The sequence below is a fragment of the Cyprinodon tularosa genome, unplaced genomic scaffold, assembly GCF_016077235.1.
Source record: "Cyprinodon tularosa strain WSP-4 unplaced genomic scaffold, ASM1607723v1 ctg1098, whole genome shotgun sequence".
Taxonomy (NCBI): domain Eukaryota; kingdom Metazoa; phylum Chordata; class Actinopteri; order Cyprinodontiformes; family Cyprinodontidae; genus Cyprinodon; species Cyprinodon tularosa.
This window is the reverse complement of record NW_024037891.1, coordinates 14,502-37,604: the sequence shown is the minus strand read 5'-3', so window position 1 is coordinate 37,604 and position 23,103 is coordinate 14,502. Positions and strand designations below refer to the sequence as shown.

Genomic DNA, 23,103 nt, shown 5'->3' with positions numbered 1-23,103 from the left:
TGGATCCAAATTATTAATAATGCTGATTTTGTCAACATACCGGTCACTGGCTTCTCTATTTAATGTGTCCCGGTAAATTCCAGATCCTTTTCGGGATTTTAACATATTTTTTCTCTCTACTTCTACGTCTCTTCTTTCAACAACAACGTTGTATCAGAGCTATGTTTACGTTCGCGTAGCCCTCAATATGGCCGCTACGTCCCACAATGCAACGCGGATCCCGAGCCCTATTGAATTAGTAGTTTGTTTTTTCCTGACAGGTGGAGTAATGATGTAGATCAGAGTGACTCAGGAAATTCGTGGTAACTTTATTTTTATTTCAAGAGAAACATAAAGACTAATCAATTTACACCCATCATTGAGCACATAGACAATAAAAAATAAATATTCACCATCACTTTGTTTTTTCACCAAATAAATACCGAATATGCACAGCTCCGTCTCCTCCTCTCTATAGCAGTGTATTCAAAATAGTTTGGGGAAATAAAAATCAAAGGGATATAAACAGAAGCACAAAAATCCTTACAAAATTATTTAAAAACTTTTTGTTACAAAATTTTTGCACATAAAAAGATCCCAGTACATAAATAAACAATAAGATATAGAAAATAATTCATAGTTGATATCTTAAAATATTTCCTCTTTGTTCAGCAGTGGAGGAAATGACCCCTTTATCTTTATTATTGTGTTATTGAATCTTTTTCATCTGGGCGTTGAAATAATTTAAAAAGCAGATAAATAATAAATAATAGCTTAAAAAATGCAGCAGATATGAGTTAGTTATGCAACTAACAATTGCACAGGACACAAATAGTTACACAACAACAGTAAAATAAACCTACAAACTAGTTATTGGAGGTGCAACACTAAGCTAATGTGGAATACTATCAGATTTATTGGGATATGTTCATAACTCACTTCACTTCAGGCTCTTTTATTTGTTCTGCTCTCGTTTCCTGGTTTGAACTTCCTGACTTATTGTAACCCTTGGATGCGAGCACACCTGACATGCAGTCCTGGCTCACACGTCACTCAACAACATGCTAAAGAAGTAATGGAGGTAACAGGTAAGAAATAACTGAAGAGGAAGAATGATCACATAGAGACATGATGGACTTCAGAAGAATGTGGTCGCCGCCGCCGCTGCCTGGCATCAGACCTCGATGCCTTTCACTGCTTGGCTGATGGACTCCATCAGCGCTCGGCTCTCTGGGTTTTGGTAGCAGTCTTTATTGGTAAACATGTACGTCAGAGTCTCCACATAATGATCAAAGTTCTGCTCCGACACCGGTTCCTGCTGAAAGATAAGTTCACAAGTCAAGATTAGTCTATTTTCTCCCTGAGTTCAGGTTCTTCTTCCTGTGAGGGACAAGTGTGACTAAAGGAGAAGGGAGTCAGAGCGTCATTTTTTCATATCCTCACTGTTTCACTGGATGTGTTGATTATATTATTAGTTTATTTAGTAGTGATGGAGAGATAAAGCCTCACTGAACTGTTTGCTTCAACGATCCCCACAGGTCATGAAGCTTTACGTAAACATGCAGAACTACAGTTAGTAACATAATTTGGATTTTTTTCTGTTGTCTTTCTTGTTTTTTTTTTTTTTTTTTTTCAATTTAAGTTCCTTTGAAGTTGTTAATGATTAGTATGTTAAATAAAACCATTTGTAAGTTTTTTTGTGTGTAAAAAGACAAAAACCATTTAAGGTTCCCTGTTTTTCTGCCATTTTAGCGACATCTTATCAAGCAGGCAGTGAAAGTGCAAAATGGGCAACGATGAGCAAAATAAAAGCTCTTAGTCATTTTATTTAGAAATAATAGTTTTTCCACAGTTTTTGGTTTTATTTGGGTTGGAAGTTTTGTGTTGTACCAGTTTGGCAGTGTTGTTTTTATCAAATCTATATTTGTATTTATTATTACAAACTGTACAAATTAGTCACATTAGCCAAAATACTCGTTAAGTATTATCGCAACTTTCAAAAGTCTTAGATGTGTCACAAACCAACAACCTCAGCATTAGAAATAAATTTCTTACAGCTGATGCTACTAGCAACAGTATCTGCATATTAGAAAGGGTTAGGGTCTAACTAAAATAGTTTTAACCAACTAGATTGGTTGTTTTTCAAACCAATATATTCTTAGAATCTATCCAAACTCTATCCAATTGACTGCAGCTCTCCTCCAACCTCCAAATCTTCACTGAATCCTGAGGCTCTTTAAATGCCTGCTGAATAGCGATGGTGAGATGAAGCAGTGCCTTTTAATCGGGTTGAAAGTTATGTGATCTAATTTTGCTAATTATCTAATTTGGCAGTTTTTTTTTTACGCAATCTAAATTGGTAAAAGGGCAAACCAATACTAATTGGTCAAATTGCCAACATATTACAGCAACTTAATCCAGGTCTTTAATCAACAACTGTTGAACTGGAAGGCAAAGTCTTTCAATTCAATTCAGTTTATTTCTATAGCACCAATTCACAACACATGTCATCTTAGGTCACTTTACAGTTAAACCAGATCATCCAGTCAGTTTGATTCAAAGTTTTCTATCTAAGGAAAACCAGCTAATTGCATCGACTCATTGACTAAAATACAATCCCTCACACTAAGCATGCTTGTAGCGACAGTGGAGAGGAAAAACTCCCTTTTAACAGTCTAAGTCTTACAGCTCATGCCAGATGCAGCAGTAAGTGTCTTTTAGAAAGCAATAATACCAAATACTAATAACTCAACTGAAACCAGTGGCTTACTCTGCTCATTATACTGTTTAACCAAGATTGTTTTAACTAACTAGATTGGTTGGAAAAATAACCAATCTATTCTTATGATCTATCCTTCTGACCACAACTCTCCTCCAAACTCCCACATCTTGAACACTGAGGCTGTTTAAATGCCTGTAGCGATCTGAACCACTTATTGATGCAATCACATGGTATAGCGGTAGTGAGGCTTTGGATGTTATCGATTTATACCCCTCCCCTAAATGAATCAAGCCTTGATACGCGCTTCACAGAAACGCCCCCTCCACTACTAGACAAGCCTCGGAGCCTCACTAATAACAAATCGTGTTGCACCGATAACAGTATCGGTCGGGGCCCCAATACTGCCCTAAAATGGTGGTATCGGTATCGGCGAGTACCAACAAATAGGGCATCGATACCATTTTGATAAGTTTATTCAACTATTGTCACCCACTCCTGGTAGACAGTAAAAAGTTCTACTGGATTCACTTTGTATTAGATTTTTTCCTGCTTCACAAAGGTAGGCAGCAGCTTGACAAAGCCATGATGGCAATTATTTTACATTATTATGGTATTGGTATCGGCCGATACTGCACAGCCAGGAATCGGGTATCGGTATCGGGGCCAAAAAATGGCATCGGCGCAACACTAATAACAAATCACTACTTTTTCTTATGATTCAGAAGGAGCTGAATGCAGTTTTTCCTGAAATCGCCTGCAGCAGAGAAAAGGAGAGCAAATCCAGTTCTGGTAACCAAAACCTAACTACCGAAGGACCAACGGAGGGCCCAGACTGTTGTTGGCCAAAGGAGTCGCTTGAAGCAGCTGATTTGTGGCTTCCTGGCTGAGATGGAGACTGAGAGGAGCCGGAGAGGAGCTGCTCCATGAGGGCTGTGGCTACCAGCTAACTGCTGTAAATAAGGGAAGCTGTGAGTTATAAAATTAACCCCCCTGCAAAGATGCCTTAAAACTCAAACATCCTTCAGAGTTTGAATAGACTCTTTGACCCCTCTTCCACTTTATTTGTTTATTTGTGCTTATTTTCAGCAGTTTTTAGTGTTTGTTTAGTTATTAGATATAATGCTGGGTGTAGCTAATAAACTCGTCATCATTTGTGTTTATTTTACGCAGTGAAATATTTATCAGTCAGGCTGGATTCACTCTTCTTTCAGTAGCATCCAAATTAACAGAGACATATTTATTAAGTTAGTGATTAATCACTCTGCTGATATCCATAGTCTATAAAAGACAACTGAGGTTTTAACAGCCGAATTCAGGAGGCCAACCTTTTAGGTAAGGGGCTGGGAACCCTGGTCAGTGGGCAAATGACAGTTATTATCATTCAACTTATAATAATTCATTTGTTTTACCCTTGATTTGAATTACCTAGCAATTAACTATAACTCCCAGTTCTAGTTATTTAATATATCCAAAATGTTCTGGTAGACTTTCACAACAGAGGTAATTGTTGAGTGTAAAGCAGACCTATACTCACCATAGTAGGCAGGCGGATGTTGGCTAAACTGCGAATTAAAACCTGACTTAAACCAGACAGCTCCAAGAACAAAGCTTCATTCTTCTCCTCTATCTGTTTATTTTCTTCTTCCATGGTCTTTAGGTTCTTCTCCATTGAAGAAATCTGCACAGAAAAGATAAGAAGTGTTTTTATGGGTCTGGATCAGATTGTCTCTATTATATTTCTAATTAACATGTTTTTCCCAGGCTTGTTAGCTTAGTGGAGCAATAGATGCTGGTTCGAATATAAAGGTCCTGCTGTGCTCCTCCAATCATACATACATACATACAGGTGCTGGTCATAAAATTAGAATATCATGAAAAAGTAGATTGATTTCAGTAATTCCATTTAAAAAGTGAAACTTGTATATTATGCTTGTATATTATTCTGCTCAGTGGCGCAGTGGTTAGCACTGCTGCCTTGCAGCAAGAAGGTTCTGGGTTCAATTCCTGGCCCAGGGTCTTTCTGCATGGAGTTTGCATGTTCTCCCTGGGCATGCGTGGGTTCTCTCCGGGTACTCCGGCTTCCTCCCACGGTCCAAAAAACATGACTGTTAGGTTAATTGGCTTCTCTAAATTGTCCTTAGGTGTGAGTGTGTGTGTGAATGGTTGTTTGTCCTGTGTGTCTCTGTGTTGCCCTGCGATGGACTGGCAACCTGTCCAGGGTGTACCCCGCCTCTCGCCCATTGACTGCTGGAGATAGGCACCAGCACCCCTCGCGACCCCAATTGGGACAAGCGTGTAAGATAATGGATGGATGGATGGACTTGTATATTATATTCATACATTACATACAAACTCATATATTTCAGATGTTTATTTTGTTTAATTTTGATGATTACAAATGACAACAAATGAAAATCTCAAATTCATCATATCAGAAAATTAGAATATTACTGAAGACCAATAAAAACAAAGGATTTATAGAAATGTTGGCCAACTGAAAAGTATGAACATGAAAAGTATGAGCATGTACAGCACTCAGTATTTAGTTGGGCCTCCTTTGGCCTGTATTACTGCAGCAATGCGGCGTGGCATGGAGTCGATCAGTCTGTGGCACTGCTCAGGTGTTATGATAGCCCAGGTTGCTCTAATAGTGGCTTTTAGCTCTTCTGAATTGTTGGGTCTGGTGTATTGCATCTTCTTCTTCACAATACCCCATAGATTTTCTATGGGGTTAAGGTCAGGAGAGTTTGCTGGCCAATTAAGAACAGGGATACCATGGTCCTTCAACCAGGTACTGGTAGCTTTGGCACTGTGTGCAGGTGCCAAGTCCTGTTGGAAAATGAAATCTGCATCTCCAAAAAGTTGGTCAGCTGCAGGAAGCATGAAGTGCTCTAAAACTTCCTGGTATGTGGCTGCGTTGACCCTGGACCTCAGAAAACACAATGGACCAACACCAGCAGATGACATGGCACCCCAAACCATCACTGACTGTGGAAACTTTACACTGGACTTCAAGCAACGTGGATGAAGTGCCTCTCTTCTTTTCCTCCAGACTCTGGGACCTGGGACCTTTCATCAGAGAACATGACTTTGGACCACTCACCAGCAGTCCAGTCCTGTTTCTCTTTAGCCCAGGCAAGACGCTTCTGACGCTGTCTGTGGTTCAAGAGTGGCTTGACACAAGGAATGCGACAGCAGAAACCCATGTCTTTCATACGTCTGTGTGTGGTGGTTCTTGAAGCACTCACTCCAGCTGCAGTCCACTCTTTGTGAATCTCCCCCACATTTTTGAAGGGGTTTTGTTTCACAATCCTCTCCAGGGTGCGGTTATCTCTCTTGCTTGTACACTTTTTTCGACCACATCTTTTCCTTCCCTTCGCCTCTCTATTAATGTGCTTGGACACTGAGCTCTGTGAACAGCCAGCCTCTTTAGCGATGACCTTTTGTGTCTTGCCCTCCTTGTGCAAGGTGTCGATGGTCGTCTTTTGGACAACTGTCAAGTCAGCAGTCTTCCCCATGATTGTGTAGCCTATAGAACTAGACTGAAAGACCATTTAAAGGCTTTTGCAGGTGGTTTGAGTTAATTAGCTGATTAGAGTGTGGCACCAGGGGCCATCAATTTTGAACCTTTTCACAATATTCTAATTTTCTGATATGATGAATTTGAGATTTTCATTTGTTGTCATTTGTAATCATCAAAATTAAACAAAATAAACATCTGAAATATATGAGTTTGTATGTAATGTATGAATATAATATACAAGTTTCACTTTTTAAATGGAATTACTGAAATCAATCTACTTTTTCATGATATTCTAATTTTATGACCAGCACCTGTATATATATATATATATATGTATATATATGAATACATCAAAATATGCAGACACTTTTGTCTTGTAGATAAGAAGACGATATAAAGAACCATACTAAACATTGCGGTCTAACAATTGAGGAAATTAGTATTAGAAGTAAATATTAGCAAGATGCTGAGAATAAGCTATAACCAGCTGACATTTCTGATGTCAACAACCGGATGTTATGGGTGATTTTCTCATCATGGGATATTTCAATTACTAATATGCTGGATTACTTTTAATCTGTGGACCCTTATGGACGAATGAAGTATAAAAATTGAAAATTGGATTTATAAAACGGCTTCTGGATGCCTTCAAAGCTATGTAGCTGTGGCTGCTTTGTTTGTTTACACTTTGACATGCTGCTATATCTGTTTTAATTGTGCTTTGGTGCTCGCTGTGTCTCAACACTTTCCTAAGGAGCAACATAAAGAGCACAAAACAAAATGGCTCTTCTTCAAACAAATGTTTCTGTGTGTAGGTATACGTACATCTACATATTTGAAAAAGGTCTATTTCAAAACATATGTTGTTAACATGTAAATGTCTGCACCCTGGGTAAGAGTGAAAAATCAGTTAAATAAATTAAATGCCTTGCTCATGCACTTTAACCTGGTTATTTCTGATTCTGATGATCCTATACAACATCTCTAACTCCAGATTTTATTAAAAGTTGAGGATTTTTTTTTTTTTTATGTTTGCAGTTGTGCTTGAAGCACTGAGCTCACCTGAGTGTGTAAGTTCATCATATCTGCCTCCATCTCTGCGTTGGACTCATTCAGCTCACTGATGTCTTTGTTCAACTGCTTGATATCTTCATCATTATCCAGAACTGGGTGACAGAAAAACACATAAAGAAAAGCAAAGTCATCACATATTAATACAATAAACTGCAGTTTATCAGGACACTGAATCTGCCTTAATTGTTTCTTCCAGAAGTATAATCTAAAATAACCCAACAGTTGTTGTGACACTACCTTCTAAGGCCTAAAGTTGATGCCCAGCAGGAAAATAATGGAGAAAATATTAACTTTGCTGATAAAAAAAAAAAGAACATAGACTTAAAAAAATAATTTTTACTTTAAGCCAACTTTAGAAGTTTTTTTTTTTTTTTTACAGCTAAATTTATCAGTATCACATAAACTCTAATTCTGATTTCAGCCGATCTTTGTCGTTTAAACTAGTAGCCCTCAAACTGGGATCCCCGGACATCCTTAATTTCTAGATAACAGGTATAGTTGATAGAACTCAGTTTTGAGTTCTGGGCCGTAAATCAATCATCGTTGTCATTACTTACCTACTTGTATCAATATTCTAATAAAACTAATATCTACATAAATTGATTATTTGATAAATTGTTATAAAAATTGTTATTTATCTTTGATTTCACTGAAGACTCCTAGATGATTTGCAGAGACATAATTTTCTCTTAACCCCATATAAGACAAAACCTAGTTCTGAAAAGAGCATGAATTTTGTATTTATCTTTGATGTTAGTATATTGATGTTTGTAATTAACCACAAAAAAAGAAAATGTTTTGAATATTGTACTTGAGAGTATTACTGCTGCCACCATCTGTATGAGAGGGGGGAAAAATGGTCGGGGTGGCCACAGGGGGGGGCAATGATTGGCTAAGGGTGGCCGTGGTTGACTGGTAATATTCCTGATTACTGGATTCTTTTTTAAAGGAAGTTTTGGAATGTAACTTGTTTGTAGGCTGCTGTTGCAGTGCGTTTATAAGTTTTTATTTGTTTATTCAGTGTGTAATCCTGTGTCTCATGTAGCTGTTATACTTGTAAACTTGTATCATCAAATACTTAAACTATCAGAGGAGGGTCAACCAAATATTAGGACATTGTATAAAGGGATGATGATAATATACCAGGACAGCAATATGACATTGTATAAAATTGTAACTTGGGATATAGCAGGGTGTAATAACGTGGTCAAAAAAAAAAAAAAAAAACTCACATACCTACATCAAAAAAATGGCTGACATAGCCCTCGTTCAAGAAACTCACCTCAGTGAGGAGGAAGCAGCAAAACTAAGGAAATGTGTTGGACATGAACATCATAGCACATTTTCTTCATGGAGAAAAGGAGTGAATATTTTAATAAGGACAAATATAGACTGCCAGGTACATAAACATGTCTCTCACAAGGAAGGTAGATGGTTATACTGGATGTAACTTTAAAGGGTCAAAGGATGACTATTACTAATATTTATGCTCCTAATTCGGTCAACCCAGACTTTTTTCATGAAATATGTAACCTAATTAGAAATATGGGGAATAAAAAGATAATTATTGGGGGTGACTTGAAGCAAATGAGGGATTTAACTATGGATAAAACGAATCAACCTACTCAAACCAACACTGCTGGTGTTGCAGCGATTGAAGTATTGGCAGAAGAATTGGTTGTATATCAAGATGCATTTTATAGAGGTAGGTTACCTGAAAGTAAGTAAGTAAGAGGCAGACATACTTCGAAGACTATTACACATTATGTGGATGACAAGAAATTGTAACACACCAACGGTTGCCTTTTCACTAGATGCAGAAAAGGCGTTTGATAAAGTGGAGTTCCCTTTTTGTTTTATACCCCAAAAAATTTTACATTGTTGCTGGACTGCTTTTTCTTTTCTTATTACTCTTATTATTATTATTATTATTATTATTATTATTATTATTATGGCCTTGTTTTATGGTTACTTGTATAGGGAGGACAAAAGAAAAAGCTGGACAGTTGCTAAGTGCACACAGGATGTTTTTCTGATTTATGTTACTATAACAAGATAATAGGTGCTCTTCTGTATCTGTCTGACAAAAAAAAAAACCAATAAAAAAAAAGAGCCGGCTGGCAACCCTATTTGTGACACCATACTGAACCATGTAGAACACAGATTTACCTTCACAAAGCCTCAGAAGGGTAAGATTTATGTAAAAAGAGTAAACCTAGACATGAAATTATGTTTTGTTTTTATAAAGTGTATTTATATTTTTTTTATTGTTGGCATTGATATAAATATATTGGTGTGATAACTTAGTATAAGGTTGTTTGGTTAATGGCTATTTTGAATTTATAGCCCCCCCTGGAGGAAACTCCACCAGCCACCGCTGCTAAAGACACAAAATAAAAAGCATAAAACATAAAACAGTTTCTGGTTCCTACAGAGTCAGAGTGAAAGCTTTGCAGACTCAGAGCATTCCTATCTTACCATCACTTGCTCTGAACTTGGCTGTTATGAAATCGTCTCCAGGAAGTTTGGCTTTCTTCTTGTTGGCCGGAGCTCTTGGACAACCTGACAGGCTGAAGGAGATCCTTGTCAATATTTTTAGGGCTTTTTATTTGTAAGAAGTTTCTTCAAATCCATAAATGTTGTAATTAGTGCATTTAATGAATATGAATTGTGATTTCTGTGTCTTGTGAACAATCTCAGCCATTCCACACATCCAGACGTATTTAGGCAAGACACAAAAACCAACATATTGCACAAAAAGCAGAATACCTGCGGTGGGTCAAGAAACTGCCGTTAGCGTGACCGGAACCATCACAGCCCGGGGTCGGGCAGGTTGGGCCTTCGGTTTTAAAGGCCTTCCAGGAGAAAGGAGTGCCATTAAGGAGACCTTCTCTCTGCCGCTTGGCGGCCAGTGGACAGCCGTAGGCACTGCGGTGGGTGGCGTACTTCCCACTGATGTGTCCCAGACTGTCACAGCCCGGAACGGGACACCTTGAGAGAAGCAGAAATCCCACTTTGAGGATATGGATAATTATCTTAAAAGAAATGAAACCCATAAAGCTAGAGGACCACAGTAGGACACTGAGATGAACACGTTTTTATGTCCTATCAAACAGCAGTTCATGAGACATTAAAGGTATTTAATATCTTGAAATATTTCTGAACGACGTACCAACTAAAGCTTTTTCATTTTATTCAGTTTCTTGTTTAAAATATGTACGAAATTCCAGACAATCCTACATGTTAGAATAATCTACTCTGCCGTTTCCGTTGTCTTCCCTCATATAATTTTTTTTGTAATATTTAAGGTTTAGGAATCTTAATACCTGGATATTCTTAAAACAGCACTCCTGTTTATTGTTTGAGTTGTTAAATCACTAGAAAAATCCATCCTGAAAATGGCAAAATGTGTTTTGGTCCCAAAGGACTGAATAGTTTTAGAACCAACAGGAGGGTTTATTTCCAGGCATGATATTCAATGCATCTAAAACCTAACAGTGTTGCTTGAGCTGATGCTCTCACTGAGTCTCATCTGTTTGCTCTCTTTCTTCTTTCTTTGTTTCTGACCAAACTTATCCTTTTCCAAGTACAGAAATTCGTGGTGTGACCCGTCATAGAGGAAAAAGGAGAATGAAACCCAGAGCAGAAGATTGTCAGAGGGAGGGGCGTCATACCCGTCAGTCAGACTCTGAGTGTGTTAACCACACGTCTTGTTTGCTGCTAAAGCATGACTGGCTGTTACTGGGAGTAAAATGGATTCCTTTACCACAGACCTTTATAGAGTCCTCTCCAAATATTTTGCTTTGTAATGAAAGGTTGACAAAAAAGAAAAAAGAAAAAGTTGGAAAGGCATTTCCAGGGAAGGCTGAATCTGCAGCCCACCACCAAGCTGGGAGGGAGAGAAAAAAGTGCGATTGCAGAACTTCCGGATAAATAAGAGGAAAGCAAAGATAGATTTAAGAAGTGGATTGCATCTCCAAACTCCACTACTGCTGCTAGTTTTGTTGCAAGAATGGAAAACCGTCCACAGATCAAACAGGTAGAGCTCTAATGCAGGGATGGGAATTTTCTAACATTTTTGCGCCAAATCCTACAATAAATGACACCAAGGAACGCTGGTGACGGAGGATGTGGGACAGAGAGCTCTGCTCTGATGGATGTCAGTTCCTGCTTGGTTCCTCATGATTCAATCAGTTCCTCTCAACAGAAACACGTCCAACATAGAAAGATTCCTTTATTGTGTTTCTATAATGTCATCAGTTCAACAAAACCTAAACCTGGCGGTGAAGCGACGAGCGGTGAGAGCATTCACTGCTCCTCCCTCACCTCATGCTGCCATGTGACATTTGCTCCACGATAAACTACTATTATATATTTAAGCTCATTTAGTCCTTTTCTCTAGCATCATAATAAAATAAGATAAAACCCAGAATAAGATAAAACCTAAAAAGATGAGTTAGTGACCTGAGCAGCTCAGACTCGTCCTTATCATCCTTGGAAGGCGTTGATTTGACTCCTCCTTTCTTGGCCCGAGGACATCCAGACAAACTGGTGAGGAAACACAACAAATATTAGCAATTCTTTAAGCAAATAAAACGATCAACAAGATGTCATCTCATTAGATATCATCACTATGGTTAAATAATGAGAATTTTAATAGTGTCAGGGCTCCAGTCTGTGTGTTTGTTTTTTTGTGTTTGTCTCCCTTCCTCCACCAGGAGGCGCCTGGTTCCGGTCCGCCTCCTCACACACCTGCTGATGGTTTCCTCGTTAACGGAGTGCTCTTAAGCTGCTGAATGCCACTACCTCGACGCCAGAGTGTTTGCCAGTTTTGGGTACTCTAGCCAAGCTGAGTTTTTTGTTGAGTCAGACTGAGTTCTTGTAAACCTGAATTTAAACTTTGTTTTTTTTTTGCCTTTGCCTCTCGGCAGGAAGTCATCCTGCAAACTGGATCTTTCGGACCTCCTCTCCCTGGAAGGATCAACCGAGCCTCAAACTGAGCTGGGGATTCAAACGGGAGGTTTGGATCCAGTTTCCCAGAGAGGATGTTGAGTTTACACACTGAGCAAGGGAATCATCTCCACTACGACTCATTCAAGTACCGCAGGAAATCTGAGTGGCAGTCAGTTTCTCTGTTCACCTACAACCGACCGTGCTCTGGGTAAACCGAATCAGACTAACACTGGAATACAGCACACAGATTGGAGTCAAAGATTCTCCAACTTCTCTGGAAACGTGAGTCAACAACTCCTCTTCTCCAAATTCTTGAATGACATTTCCCACTGAGCCTAAACTAATCGCTGTGTCTTCCCCTCACCTTCCAGTTCCGGCTGAGCAGAGTTCAGAGCAACACTGATCTTTGCTTTATCTCTTCAATAAAACCTGTTTAACCTTTTCCCCTGGTCTCTGTGTAATGGTTTCTCTGCATTTGGGTTAATCATGACAAATGGAAAGAGTGTCAACCTTCTGTGTGACGCGTAGTTTCCGGTGATGTGACCCGATCCGTCGCAGCCTGGAGTCGGACACCTGAGAAAAATGTTGGCAGGCTTTCAGTTGACAGTTGTGACCTGAATCCTCACTAAACACCTTATAGTTCCTGCTGCTTTCGAATGGAAATCCATCCGCCCTTATTTTACATTCCAATGGGATTCTAGCATGGAGATGAGAGGATGGACCAAGCTGTAGCTGAACTTGTTGAAGGTGAAGAAACACATAAAAGAATAAAAACACACATACTTCAGTTCAGCTGTGTGGGCAGCCATGAGGGTCCGAAGTGATTTATCAGCAAGAGGACAGCCTGACAGACTGGAAAATTAGAAAGAGAAAGTCAGAAAACAGCCGTGAGAACAGGAAGGAAGAGCTGGAGCAGGAACTGAGCAGAACTGAGCTGAACCCTCAGCTGATACCTGAGCTTATGATCAGCAGAAGCAACTGTTGGTTTTCTCTGGACGAAAAAAGTTTACAAATGGCTTAAATTTATTATTTTCTATTTCTGTGTTTATTTATGTTTCTATGATAAACAGGTGAAATGAAAACAATCACCACAGCTGTGATTATGACTTAGACCTGTTTGTAAATATTCCTTCATTATCAGGGAGCCTGAGGCTTAATCACACCGAATGAATCTGTATTCATGAAAGGAAACACATTAGTGTTCAAATTAATTTCACTCAACTGAAAATATTTCAGTGGTTTTGTTGCATTGAAAATTCTATTTCTCTTTTTTTTTTCTTTTTGTTTTATGGCTTAAGCCAAAGACAAATCCAACCCAGATGAGCAGGTTTCACTTCAGGTTAAATTTATCTGAACCACGTTTTAAACTGAAGCAGTGGAGCCAACATGAGCTCAGTAGATTTTATAACCATGTCAGACATAATGATGGAAACGCAGAACAACATAACAACAACTATGCTAATTCCACCTAAGCCAATAGCTTCAGGCAGCAGTGATCCCAAAATTCATTCGTTAGTCTTAAATTACACTTCTTATACCTGATGAAGGGGGACCTTGTTATTGAACATTATGCTCCTGTGCTGCAGCCTAAGAGGTCAAAAGGTCAATTGAACCTGGTCTGAAATCTGTGACTCTGTTTAATTGCTCTCTGGTTTACTGTTGCTACCTTAGCCAATTTTCTGACCACTTAGCAACTTCCTTTTAAAAATTCCATCCATTTTCTGTCACGCTTATCCCTGCTGGGGAAGTGAGGAGTGCTGGTGTCTATCTCCAGTTGTCTACAGGTGAGAGGCGGGGTCCACCCTGGACAGGTCTTCAGTCCATTGCAGGGCAGCGCAGAGACAAACAGGACAAACAACCATTCACACACAGTCACACCTAAGGAGAATTTAGAGAAGCCAATGAACCTAACAGTCATGTTTTTGGACTGTGGGAGGAAACTGGAGTACCGGGGGAGAACCCACACATGCTCAGGGAGAACATGCAAACTCCATGCAGAAAGACCCGGGGCCGGGAATCAGACCCAGACTTTGGTGACAATGTAAAAACCTCCAAAGCTCTAAGTTGACCATCTTCAGTGAGCAGTGAGGGCTGCTGTAGAGACTGACACGGGAGTGGATTTTCACTCCTGTCCTGTCCCACTCCCACAGAAAAAAATGGTGTCCCGTCCCGATCCCGGGCCAGAGTAGAAATCTAAATCCTGTCCCGTCCCACTCCTGGTGAAATTACTCCCACTCCCATCCCGCTCCCATTCAGAATGACTCCCGCTCCTGCACCACTCCCATTCTTGTTGTTTTTGAGCGCGGGTGAAAAACTCAGAGCGGAAGTTACTATTGGTTTGCTCCCGCTCCCGTCTGCTCCCGTTAATGTTTAATCCTGTACCGTCCCAATCCCGTGATCGTTACTAATACTGACTCCCATCCCACGGGAATCCCGTGACCCGTGGGATTCCCGGAAAAATGTCAGTCTCTAGGCTGCTGCAAGCCCCTCCCCCTCCACAGCACTGACAGTAAAGCGTTCCTGCAGTCAGAGAGAGAAGAGCTACTCCCCTCGGTTTCTCCATTGAATAGAGCCACTCATGTGCCTATCTTCCACCCATTGCCCTGAAGCAGGATGTAAGTAGAATATTTAACATAATGATTTTTTTTTCTGTTTCACCAGAATAGATCCAACCTGCATTTAATTCATACGCAGCTTCCTCCTTACTGAAGACTTGGTATCAGTGCTTATCAGAAATTTCATTATAGAACTTTAGGTGAAAAAAAAGAAAATGCTTCAAATCATTAGGTTCAATTCAGGGGAATTTATTTCAGACAGATTAAATTTTAAATGAAAGGACTGAGAGATTATGAAACATTGAACTCATTTATAACCCAGAGCTGATTCTTTGATGATTTCTGTACTTTTTTTAAACGATTGGGATGTGGAGTGTAGGCAGAGTGGTGGCCTAGTGGTTAGAGCAGTGCTCTGTGCTCTGAGAAACTTGCAAGTACCGGGTTTGATCCCCACAGTCTTCCACTCTCGGTCCCCAAGCAAAGACCCTTAACCCAACACTGCTCCATGGGCGCCGCACCATGACAGCCCACTGCTCCATTCGTTAGTGACATTATTGGAGCCATAGTTAGAGATATCGTTAGAGACGTTGTTAGAGACATTGTTCGTTAGAGACATTCTTTGAGACATGGTTAGAGACTTCGTTAGAGACATCGTTCGTTAGAGACATTTTTAAAGACGTTCTTCAAGACATTGTTAGAGACATTGTTCGTTAGAGACATTCTTTGAGACATTGTTAGAGACGTTGTTAGAGACATCGTTCGTTAGAGACATTTTTAAAGACGTTCTTCAAGACATTGTTAGAGACATTGTTCGTTAGAGACATTCTTTGAGACATTGTTAGAGACGTTGTTAGAGACATCGTTCGTTAGAGACATTTTTAAAGACGTTCTTCAAGACATTGTTAGAGACATTGTTCGTTAGAGACATTCTTTGAGACATTGTTAGAGACGTTGTTAGAGACATCGTTAGAGACATTGTTCGTTAGAGACATTCTTTGAGACATCGTTAGAGACGTTATTAGAGACATTGTTAGAGACATTTTTTGTTAGAGACATTGTTTGAGACATAGTTTGAGACATCGTTAGAGACGTTGTTAGAGACATTGTTCGTTAGAGACATTCTTTGAGATATCGTTAGAGACATTGTTAGAGACGTCGTTAGAGACATCGTTCGTTAGAGACATCGTTAAAGACGTTCTTCAAGACATTGTTAGAGACATTGTTCGTTAGAGACATTCTTTGAGACATCGTTAGAGACGTTAGAGACATCGCTAGAGACATCGTTAGAAACATTGTTAGAGACATTTTTTGTTAGAGACATTGTTTGAGACATCGTTAGAGACATCGTTAGAGACGTTGTTAGAGAAATCGTTAGAGGCATTGTTAGAGACATTTTTCGTTAGAGACATTCTTTGAGACATCGTTAGAGACGTCGTTAGAGACATCGTTCGTTAGTGACATCGTTAAAGACGTTCTTCGAGACATTGTTAGAAACATTGTTAAAGACATTCTTTGAGACATCGTTAGATACGTTGTTAGAGATCTAGAGACGTCGTAAGAGGCATCATTCTTTGTTCAGACTCTCTGCTAGAAACAATAATGATAGATCATTGCTTTAATCAGCATTCTTTTTTATTATTAACATTAACTTGATCTTTCTACTAATATTCTTTCATCAAGCCGAGCCTTCCTCCCTTTAAAGTTGTTGTTTTTTGTTGTTGCCTCTAATGTTTTTATTGGTGCACTCAGTTTTGGACAAAGGGAATCCAGAGTTTTTAAAGTAAAGTACTTTATGTTTTCCTGTCATTGAAAGGTTTGGCCTGAGTTGATCAAAGTAACACTACGATATTGAGACTAGTGGTGGAAAGTAGCAAAGTACATTAACTTTATTAGTGTTAGTTTTTTAAGTATCGTTACTTGAGTCATTTTGGGGGGGGTCTTATAACTTTCCCTCTATTTCCAGGAAGCTGTTAGTTCCTCATTCCTTTTAGCTCAGCTTAGCTTTTTAATCCTCTGCTGCTGTTTTTCATTCATCATGGCGGATAGCAGCCCTTAGGACTGAAAATTAGACAGAAATGCTCTGATATTAGAAAATGTTATTGGTATTTGTGAATACTTAAGTATTTTCCAAAATTAGAACTTGAATGCTTTAACGCGAGTAGATGTTTGACTGAGTAACTTTTACATGTAATTTAGTAAGATTTGATTATGAGTATCAGTACTTTTACTCCAGTACTACTGTTGAGTACTTTCTCCACAGCTGATTGAGGTAGATTGAGCATCACCAACATGTTGCAATGAAATAAAAGGCTTTCAATTTACCAGAAACTGTCCTTACAGATCTAGGGGTCCTAGAGTTATGACCGCTCTGAGCAAGATATGACTCAAAATCAGCTCTTCAAAATAAAAAGCATACAGAAGCAGTACGGTTCAAGGATGGCTGCGATCCAGGCTCTCTGGCAGGTGCCAGGCCAAGGTACCCTCTATACGATTGGTCCAGTTCCAGGATAATTGCCCTGGGTAATCTAGACCAATAAGCTATCGCAGGTCAACAGGATCTCTGAACACTCTCTATGAATCCTTTTATTACTGACGTCCTCCAGCAGTGCTATCTATGGACATTGCTGATTTTCTCCACCTGGTCCAGAGAGTCAATAGATCACACGTGATTAAGATTTTGGTTTTACTGGTAATATCTCTGGTTTGGCTCATCACTGGTGGTGATGAAACAATATAAAGGGATCAGATCATCTTTGCATGAAGAGGAGGGCAGCTATTAAATTTCCTTCCTTTTCCAAATTGATTATCTTGTTTATAGTGTGACTTCCGCATTGGCTCTTCCATCAGGCTTTAACCTTTCATCCATTCTACCTGCTTTTCTTAAGAGCTGCTTTTCTTTTAAACAAAGCAAGACTAAAGGTTATAAATATCTAGATGAATTTTACAGGATCAAGTCTGTTTTATAAAAAAAAATGGAATGACTGAAATATGTTTCATGATTAATAATGGAGAATGAAAATAATTCTCAGTTTCTGTCAGAGTTCTGCCCTCTGCTTTGGTTTATTTGAAGTTTCTTTGTAATATTGTGTCATTGCATTTGTTTTCTAGCTGTGTTGTGTTCTTGAGTTGCTCTCTGCCGCCCCTTTGTGCTTGTTACCTTTCCCCTCGGCTTCCTTCTAGTTCCTTCTATTCACAGCTGCTCCATATCAGGTCATTAGCCCATCCTTTGTTCTGTTCCCCATATATACACTACCTCTGCAGTTCCTCATTGCTGGTTTGTTGTTGTTTTGTGAGAGACAGCAAGCTCAATTCGTGGCAGTGGCAGCGTTGTGACAGTTCCGGTGGCTCGTTGTGACAGTTCCGGTGGCTCGTTGTGACAGTTCTGGTGGCTCGTTATGACAGTTCTGGTGGCTCGTTATGACAGTTCTGGTGGCTCGTTGTGACAGTTCCGGTGGCTCGTTGTGACAGTTCTGGTGGCTCGTTATGACAGTTCTGGTGGCTCGTTGTGACAGTTCTGGTGGCTCGTTATGACAGTTCTGGTGGCTCGTTATGACAGTTCTGGTGGCTCGTTATGACAGTTCTGGTGGCTCGTTATGACAGTTCTGGTGGCTCGTTGTGACAGTTCTGGTGGCTCGTTATGACAGTTCTGGTGGCTCGTTATGACAGTTCTGGTGGCTCGTTATGACAGTTCTGGTGGCTCGTTGTGACAGTTCTGGTGGCTCGTTATGACAGTTCTGGTGGCTCGTTATGACAGTTCTGGTGGCTCGTTATGACAGTTCTGGTGGCTCGTTATGACAGTTCTGGTGGCTCGTTATGACAGTTCTGGTGGCTCGTTGTGACAGTTCTGGTGGCTCGTTATGACAGTTCTGGTGGCTCGTTATGACAGTTCTGGTGGCTCGTTGTGACAGTTCTGGTGGCTCGTTGTGACAGTTCCGGTGGCTCGTTGTGACAGTTCCGGTGGCTCGTTGTGACAGTTCTGGTGGCTCGTTGTGACAGTTCCGGTGGCTCATTGTGACAGTTCAAGTGGCTCCTCGACCTGACATAGCTTTAGTACTGGCTGGCACCGTGTATTACTGGCAGCAGCCACTAGACTGAAAGTCTGCCACATCAGCTCCATGTTTACTGACACCGCTTGTGCTGCTGCAGAAGCCATTTTTTCGGCATAAATACCTTATTTAGAGTACATCTAAGTAGATTGTTGTTTTAATGATGTGATGTTATTGGTTAAAAAACTGTATTAAAACTTTTATAGTCACATTTACTTGATGGAACAAAGTAGTTTATCTGCCAATAAGTGGCCTCTGCTGGCAGCGGCCAGTACGGTGCCAGCAGAGACTGCCACCATACTGGCTGCCTAGAGGCCCAAACGGTGTCAGTAAACGTGGAGCTGATGTGGCAGACTGTCAGTCTATTGGCTGCTGCCAGTAATACACCGTGCCAGCCAGTACTAAAGCTGTGTCAGGCCGACAAGCCACCAGAACTGTCACAGCGAGCCACTGCCACGATTTGAGCTCGGCGCTGCCGTGTTTTGTTGTTACATGGCTCCCTGTGTGCGTTTGTTAGTCTGATCTAAACACTCAACCAAAATATTTAAGTAAGTATTCCCTTTGATTTCCACACACAATTTTACTATGATATATCCATTCGGACTTCTAGAGGAAGCTTAGGTCCTTCAAGTGACAATTCTGAGATCTTCTATTCTGTCTTAGTCCGTGAGGCAGACACCCTGTTTACTTTTAAAGGTAGGCTTAAACCTTTCCTTAATTTTTTCAGTTCAATTCACCTTCTTCATGTAGCATCAATTTACAAAACATTTAGTTTGGTTCATTATTTCTTTGTCAGGGACCAAGTTAAAAAATTAGTCATCCTAAAGCCCCTTGCAACAACAGATCAAAGAAACCACCCAGACAGCTAAGTGAAAGGTTTTCCAGGAGGAATGAATCCTGCAAAGTCAATCACTGGATGCAGTCAGCTTTGATTCCTTAGATAGAAAAAAATTAACCCAGTCTGTTTGAATGATTTGATTCAGTATTTATTGTTATAAATTGTCATTTATATGAATAAACTGTCTTGATTTAAAGTATTCATGCAACATATTCTAATCCTTCCCATCAGTATGTGTTATTACCTTATGTGGGTCACTGGAATAATTTTCTTTTTCTTCTTTACTTTTTATGTAGGTAAAATGACAACAAAATATATTTCTTTAAATATATTTCTTGTTTTGTCTTCTTTATATAATTATATATTATAACAAATTTTAGGAGGCTCCATTACATAGTGTTTTTCTTCATTAACTGGCTTTGAATAGGAGGTGCTGATAAATGTGGCGCTTGGATTGATTATTTCTGGACAGTTTAGATTGATAGTGCATGTTACCAGAAGCGTGTTGCCCAGGAAACAGGAGGCGTCTTTATGTCAGTTTAAGTAATCCAAAAAAAAACACCTTGAATAGAAACAAACCTGACTTCATAAAAACTCAGGGTCTTACCTTCGATGAGATGCATAATTGCCAGTAATGTGTCCGCTCCCATCGCAGCCTGGTGTTGGACATCTGATTCAAAGAAAGCAATGATGAGAAATTAGTCCAGCACTGAGTTTTATGTACCAACAAAATGCAGTCAGGATAAAAAAGGTCGTTCAGGATCATATGTTTGGTTTTAAACACACTTATTATTTCATAAAGGTATTGGGTTTATGAATATCTCTAATAAGTATAATAATATGCTGAAAACCTTCACTTAAATCATTAAAGTGGATCAGCTCCAAAGGAGAAAATGAAAAAGTAAAACTGTTTGATTTGACTTTTCTTTGATACTTTTTGAACCATTGCCTGGGCAGGGAGATATCCTAAAAGTAGTTATAGATGCAAAGTTCCTGAACTGAAACTCATATTTGAGCTTAATGCAGTTTTATTTGTTTATATGTTCTACAGAGTTTTATGTGTTAATATGTTCTGTTAACCTGAGTTAATTATTGTTCACCTGAGTTTATGATTGTTAACCTGAGTTAATTATATTTAACCTGAGTTATTGTTTGTTAATCTGAATTAATGTTTATTTACTTGAGTTAAAGATTTTTATTTGATAATCCGGATAGTTATTGTTATATTAGCCAACTATTCACAATAATCTACAGTAGAGTACATAAAATATATTTTTATTGTGGATGATAGTGTTTGAAAAAAATGTTTGATTATAATTTCTAATCCATCCATCCATTTTTTAACACGTTTACTCCCAAGTGGGGTCGCTGGTGCCTATCTCCAGCTGTCACTGGGCGAGAGGCGGGGTCAAGGCGGGGTCAACCCTGGACAGGTCGCCAGTCCAAAAAGCAGAGACAAACAGGCTGGAGTACCCAGAGAGAACCCACACATGCTCAGGGAGAACATGCAAACTCCATGCAGAAAGACCTCAGGCTGGGAATCGAACCCAGAACCTTCTTGCTACAAGGCAGCAGTGCTGCCCACTGCTCCACTGAGCAGCCCCTAAGTTCTAATTACAGATATACATTTAAATAAATAACTATAATGATCAAATTAGAATAATGTGGATTCAATGTGTATTTATTTATATCTAATTTACAGTGAATAGCAGAATGAGGAAACAATTATTAAAAATAAAAATGGCAGAAATCTGTAGATTCTAAAAAACAAAGTTTAAATTTGGGATTTTAAGGAATCATTAATCCCTTCGCTATATTTCCACTTGATCAAGTAGCCTTTAAATATTAAATGCTCTTTTTTAACCAACCTGGATTTGATCAAACAACTTGATTCATTTGAAATAAATGCTAAATAATGACGCTAGTTTGAGGACAGATGTTTGTCCTTCACCTTGTGTCCTATAATTACCATTGGTTGTTCAGTGGTAGAACTTAAATACTTACACAATAACTTCTTTTTTGTTGTCTTTGGGTTGAAACTTGACCTTAAAGCTGCTGGTAGTAACTTCACCAGGGTACTTCCGCTCTCCTGGGTTTTCTTGGTTCTCCTCCTCATCTTCAGATGAAGTATATGAAGGAGCTGTGTATTCCATCTAAAAAGAACAACAATCAGTATAAAACACTAGAAAGCTTTTATTTCTCCTTTAAAACAAACATTTCCACAGACATGTGGTCCCTCTCGTGTTTTTCTCTGAGGGACGAAAGGTTTCAGTACCTCTTCGTGGTCTTCCTCCTTAACTTCACTGGGTTTGGTGAAATCCAGGGGACCATCCCACTCTGCCTGGGCGCAGTCCTGAGATGTTGTGGCCCCCACAGTTTGGGAGGAGGAAGCCAAAGTACATGAAGGTTCAGGAGATTTTATCTCGTCTCTCTTGGTCTTTTTCATGCTGAGGTCTAAGGTGCCATTCTCATCCACCTCTATTGCCACCTCCTGCAGTGTCACAATAAATAGTGAAAGTGAGGCATATTTATGAAGGGCTGAAGGAGCCATAGAGTCAAAGCTAGCCCATGTCCAAACACCTGATAAGCACCACTGATGATCTGTTGGGATGCAGGAAGTGATGGACTAGTTTACCTTGGTGGACGGCTCCGGGGGTTTGGTGCTGCAGGTCTCTGGTCTCTCCCAGCAGCGGGTGGACAGGTTCAGGATCGCTGTAGCTGCCATGTGGGCTGCCTCTGCATCCTGGCTGTAGTCGTAACCACTGGAGGACGGCGTGTTCTTGGGGAAACTTCCTGATGTACCATGGGGCGGTGAGGACGTCTTGGGAAAAGGTTTAGCTGTGTGCAAATGGAGCAAAATAGTACCGGTATGTAAGGACCTGATAGGAACATAAACAAGTGAAAGTAGCAGAGTGCTGTCTCACTGAGATGAGACACAAATCAGGAGGAACTTTGCTTTTACCTATTAACTGCATAAAAACATGCTTCATTTAGTTGCTGCATTGCATTAGCCATTGGCCTTAGGGCTAGGATCAGGACAGGAGGCCCACTGTGGAACCAACTACCAGTTTTAGTCCGTAAGGCAGACACCCTGTCTACTTTTAAGACTAGGCTTAAAACTTTCCTTTTTGATAAAGCTTCAAGTTAGAGTGGCTCAGTTTATCCTGAGCTATCTCTATAGTTCTGCTGCTATAGGTTTAGACTGCTGGAGGACATAGGGACCCCTTTTTCATCATTCTGCTTCATTCTATCTCTATTCTCCTATTCTGCAGAATCTATTAGTTCAATCTCTAACCTTCTGCTCTCTCTGCTTTTTCTCATAGTAGCTTCATCTGGTCTGTTCCTGTTTGGCTGTGACTCCATCCTGGAGAGAAATATCAGCTGTGCTGCTGCCATCAACACCTTTGTTTCTA

At 39.7% G+C, this 23,103-nt stretch overlaps 1 protein-coding gene across 1 annotated transcript in view; it reads right to left on the bottom strand.

The window, feature by feature from the left end:
* Positions 1 to 296: 296 nt before the first annotated feature.
* LOC119789384 (myelin transcription factor 1-like) overlaps positions 297 to 23,103 on the bottom strand; it is a 33,460-nt gene continuing 10,653 nt past the window's right edge. The window contains exons 9-20 of the mRNA XM_038294254.1: positions 22,326 to 22,528; positions 21,966 to 22,181; positions 21,695 to 21,843; positions 20,298 to 20,360; positions 13,035 to 13,103; positions 12,762 to 12,824; positions 11,763 to 11,846; positions 10,068 to 10,289; positions 9,777 to 9,868; positions 7,287 to 7,390; positions 4,236 to 4,379; positions 297 to 1,297 (exon numbers count right to left, since the gene is read on the bottom strand). Of these exons, the coding sequence (XP_038150182.1) occupies positions 1,154 to 1,297; positions 4,236 to 4,379; positions 7,287 to 7,390; positions 9,777 to 9,868; positions 10,068 to 10,289; positions 11,763 to 11,846; positions 12,762 to 12,824; positions 13,035 to 13,103; positions 20,298 to 20,360; positions 21,695 to 21,843; positions 21,966 to 22,181; positions 22,326 to 22,528 (1,553 nt within the window). The 3' untranslated portion in view covers positions 297 to 1,153. The remainder of the gene's footprint in view (positions 1,298 to 4,235; positions 4,380 to 7,286; positions 7,391 to 9,776; positions 9,869 to 10,067; positions 10,290 to 11,762; positions 11,847 to 12,761; positions 12,825 to 13,034; positions 13,104 to 20,297; positions 20,361 to 21,694; positions 21,844 to 21,965; positions 22,182 to 22,325; positions 22,529 to 23,103) is intronic.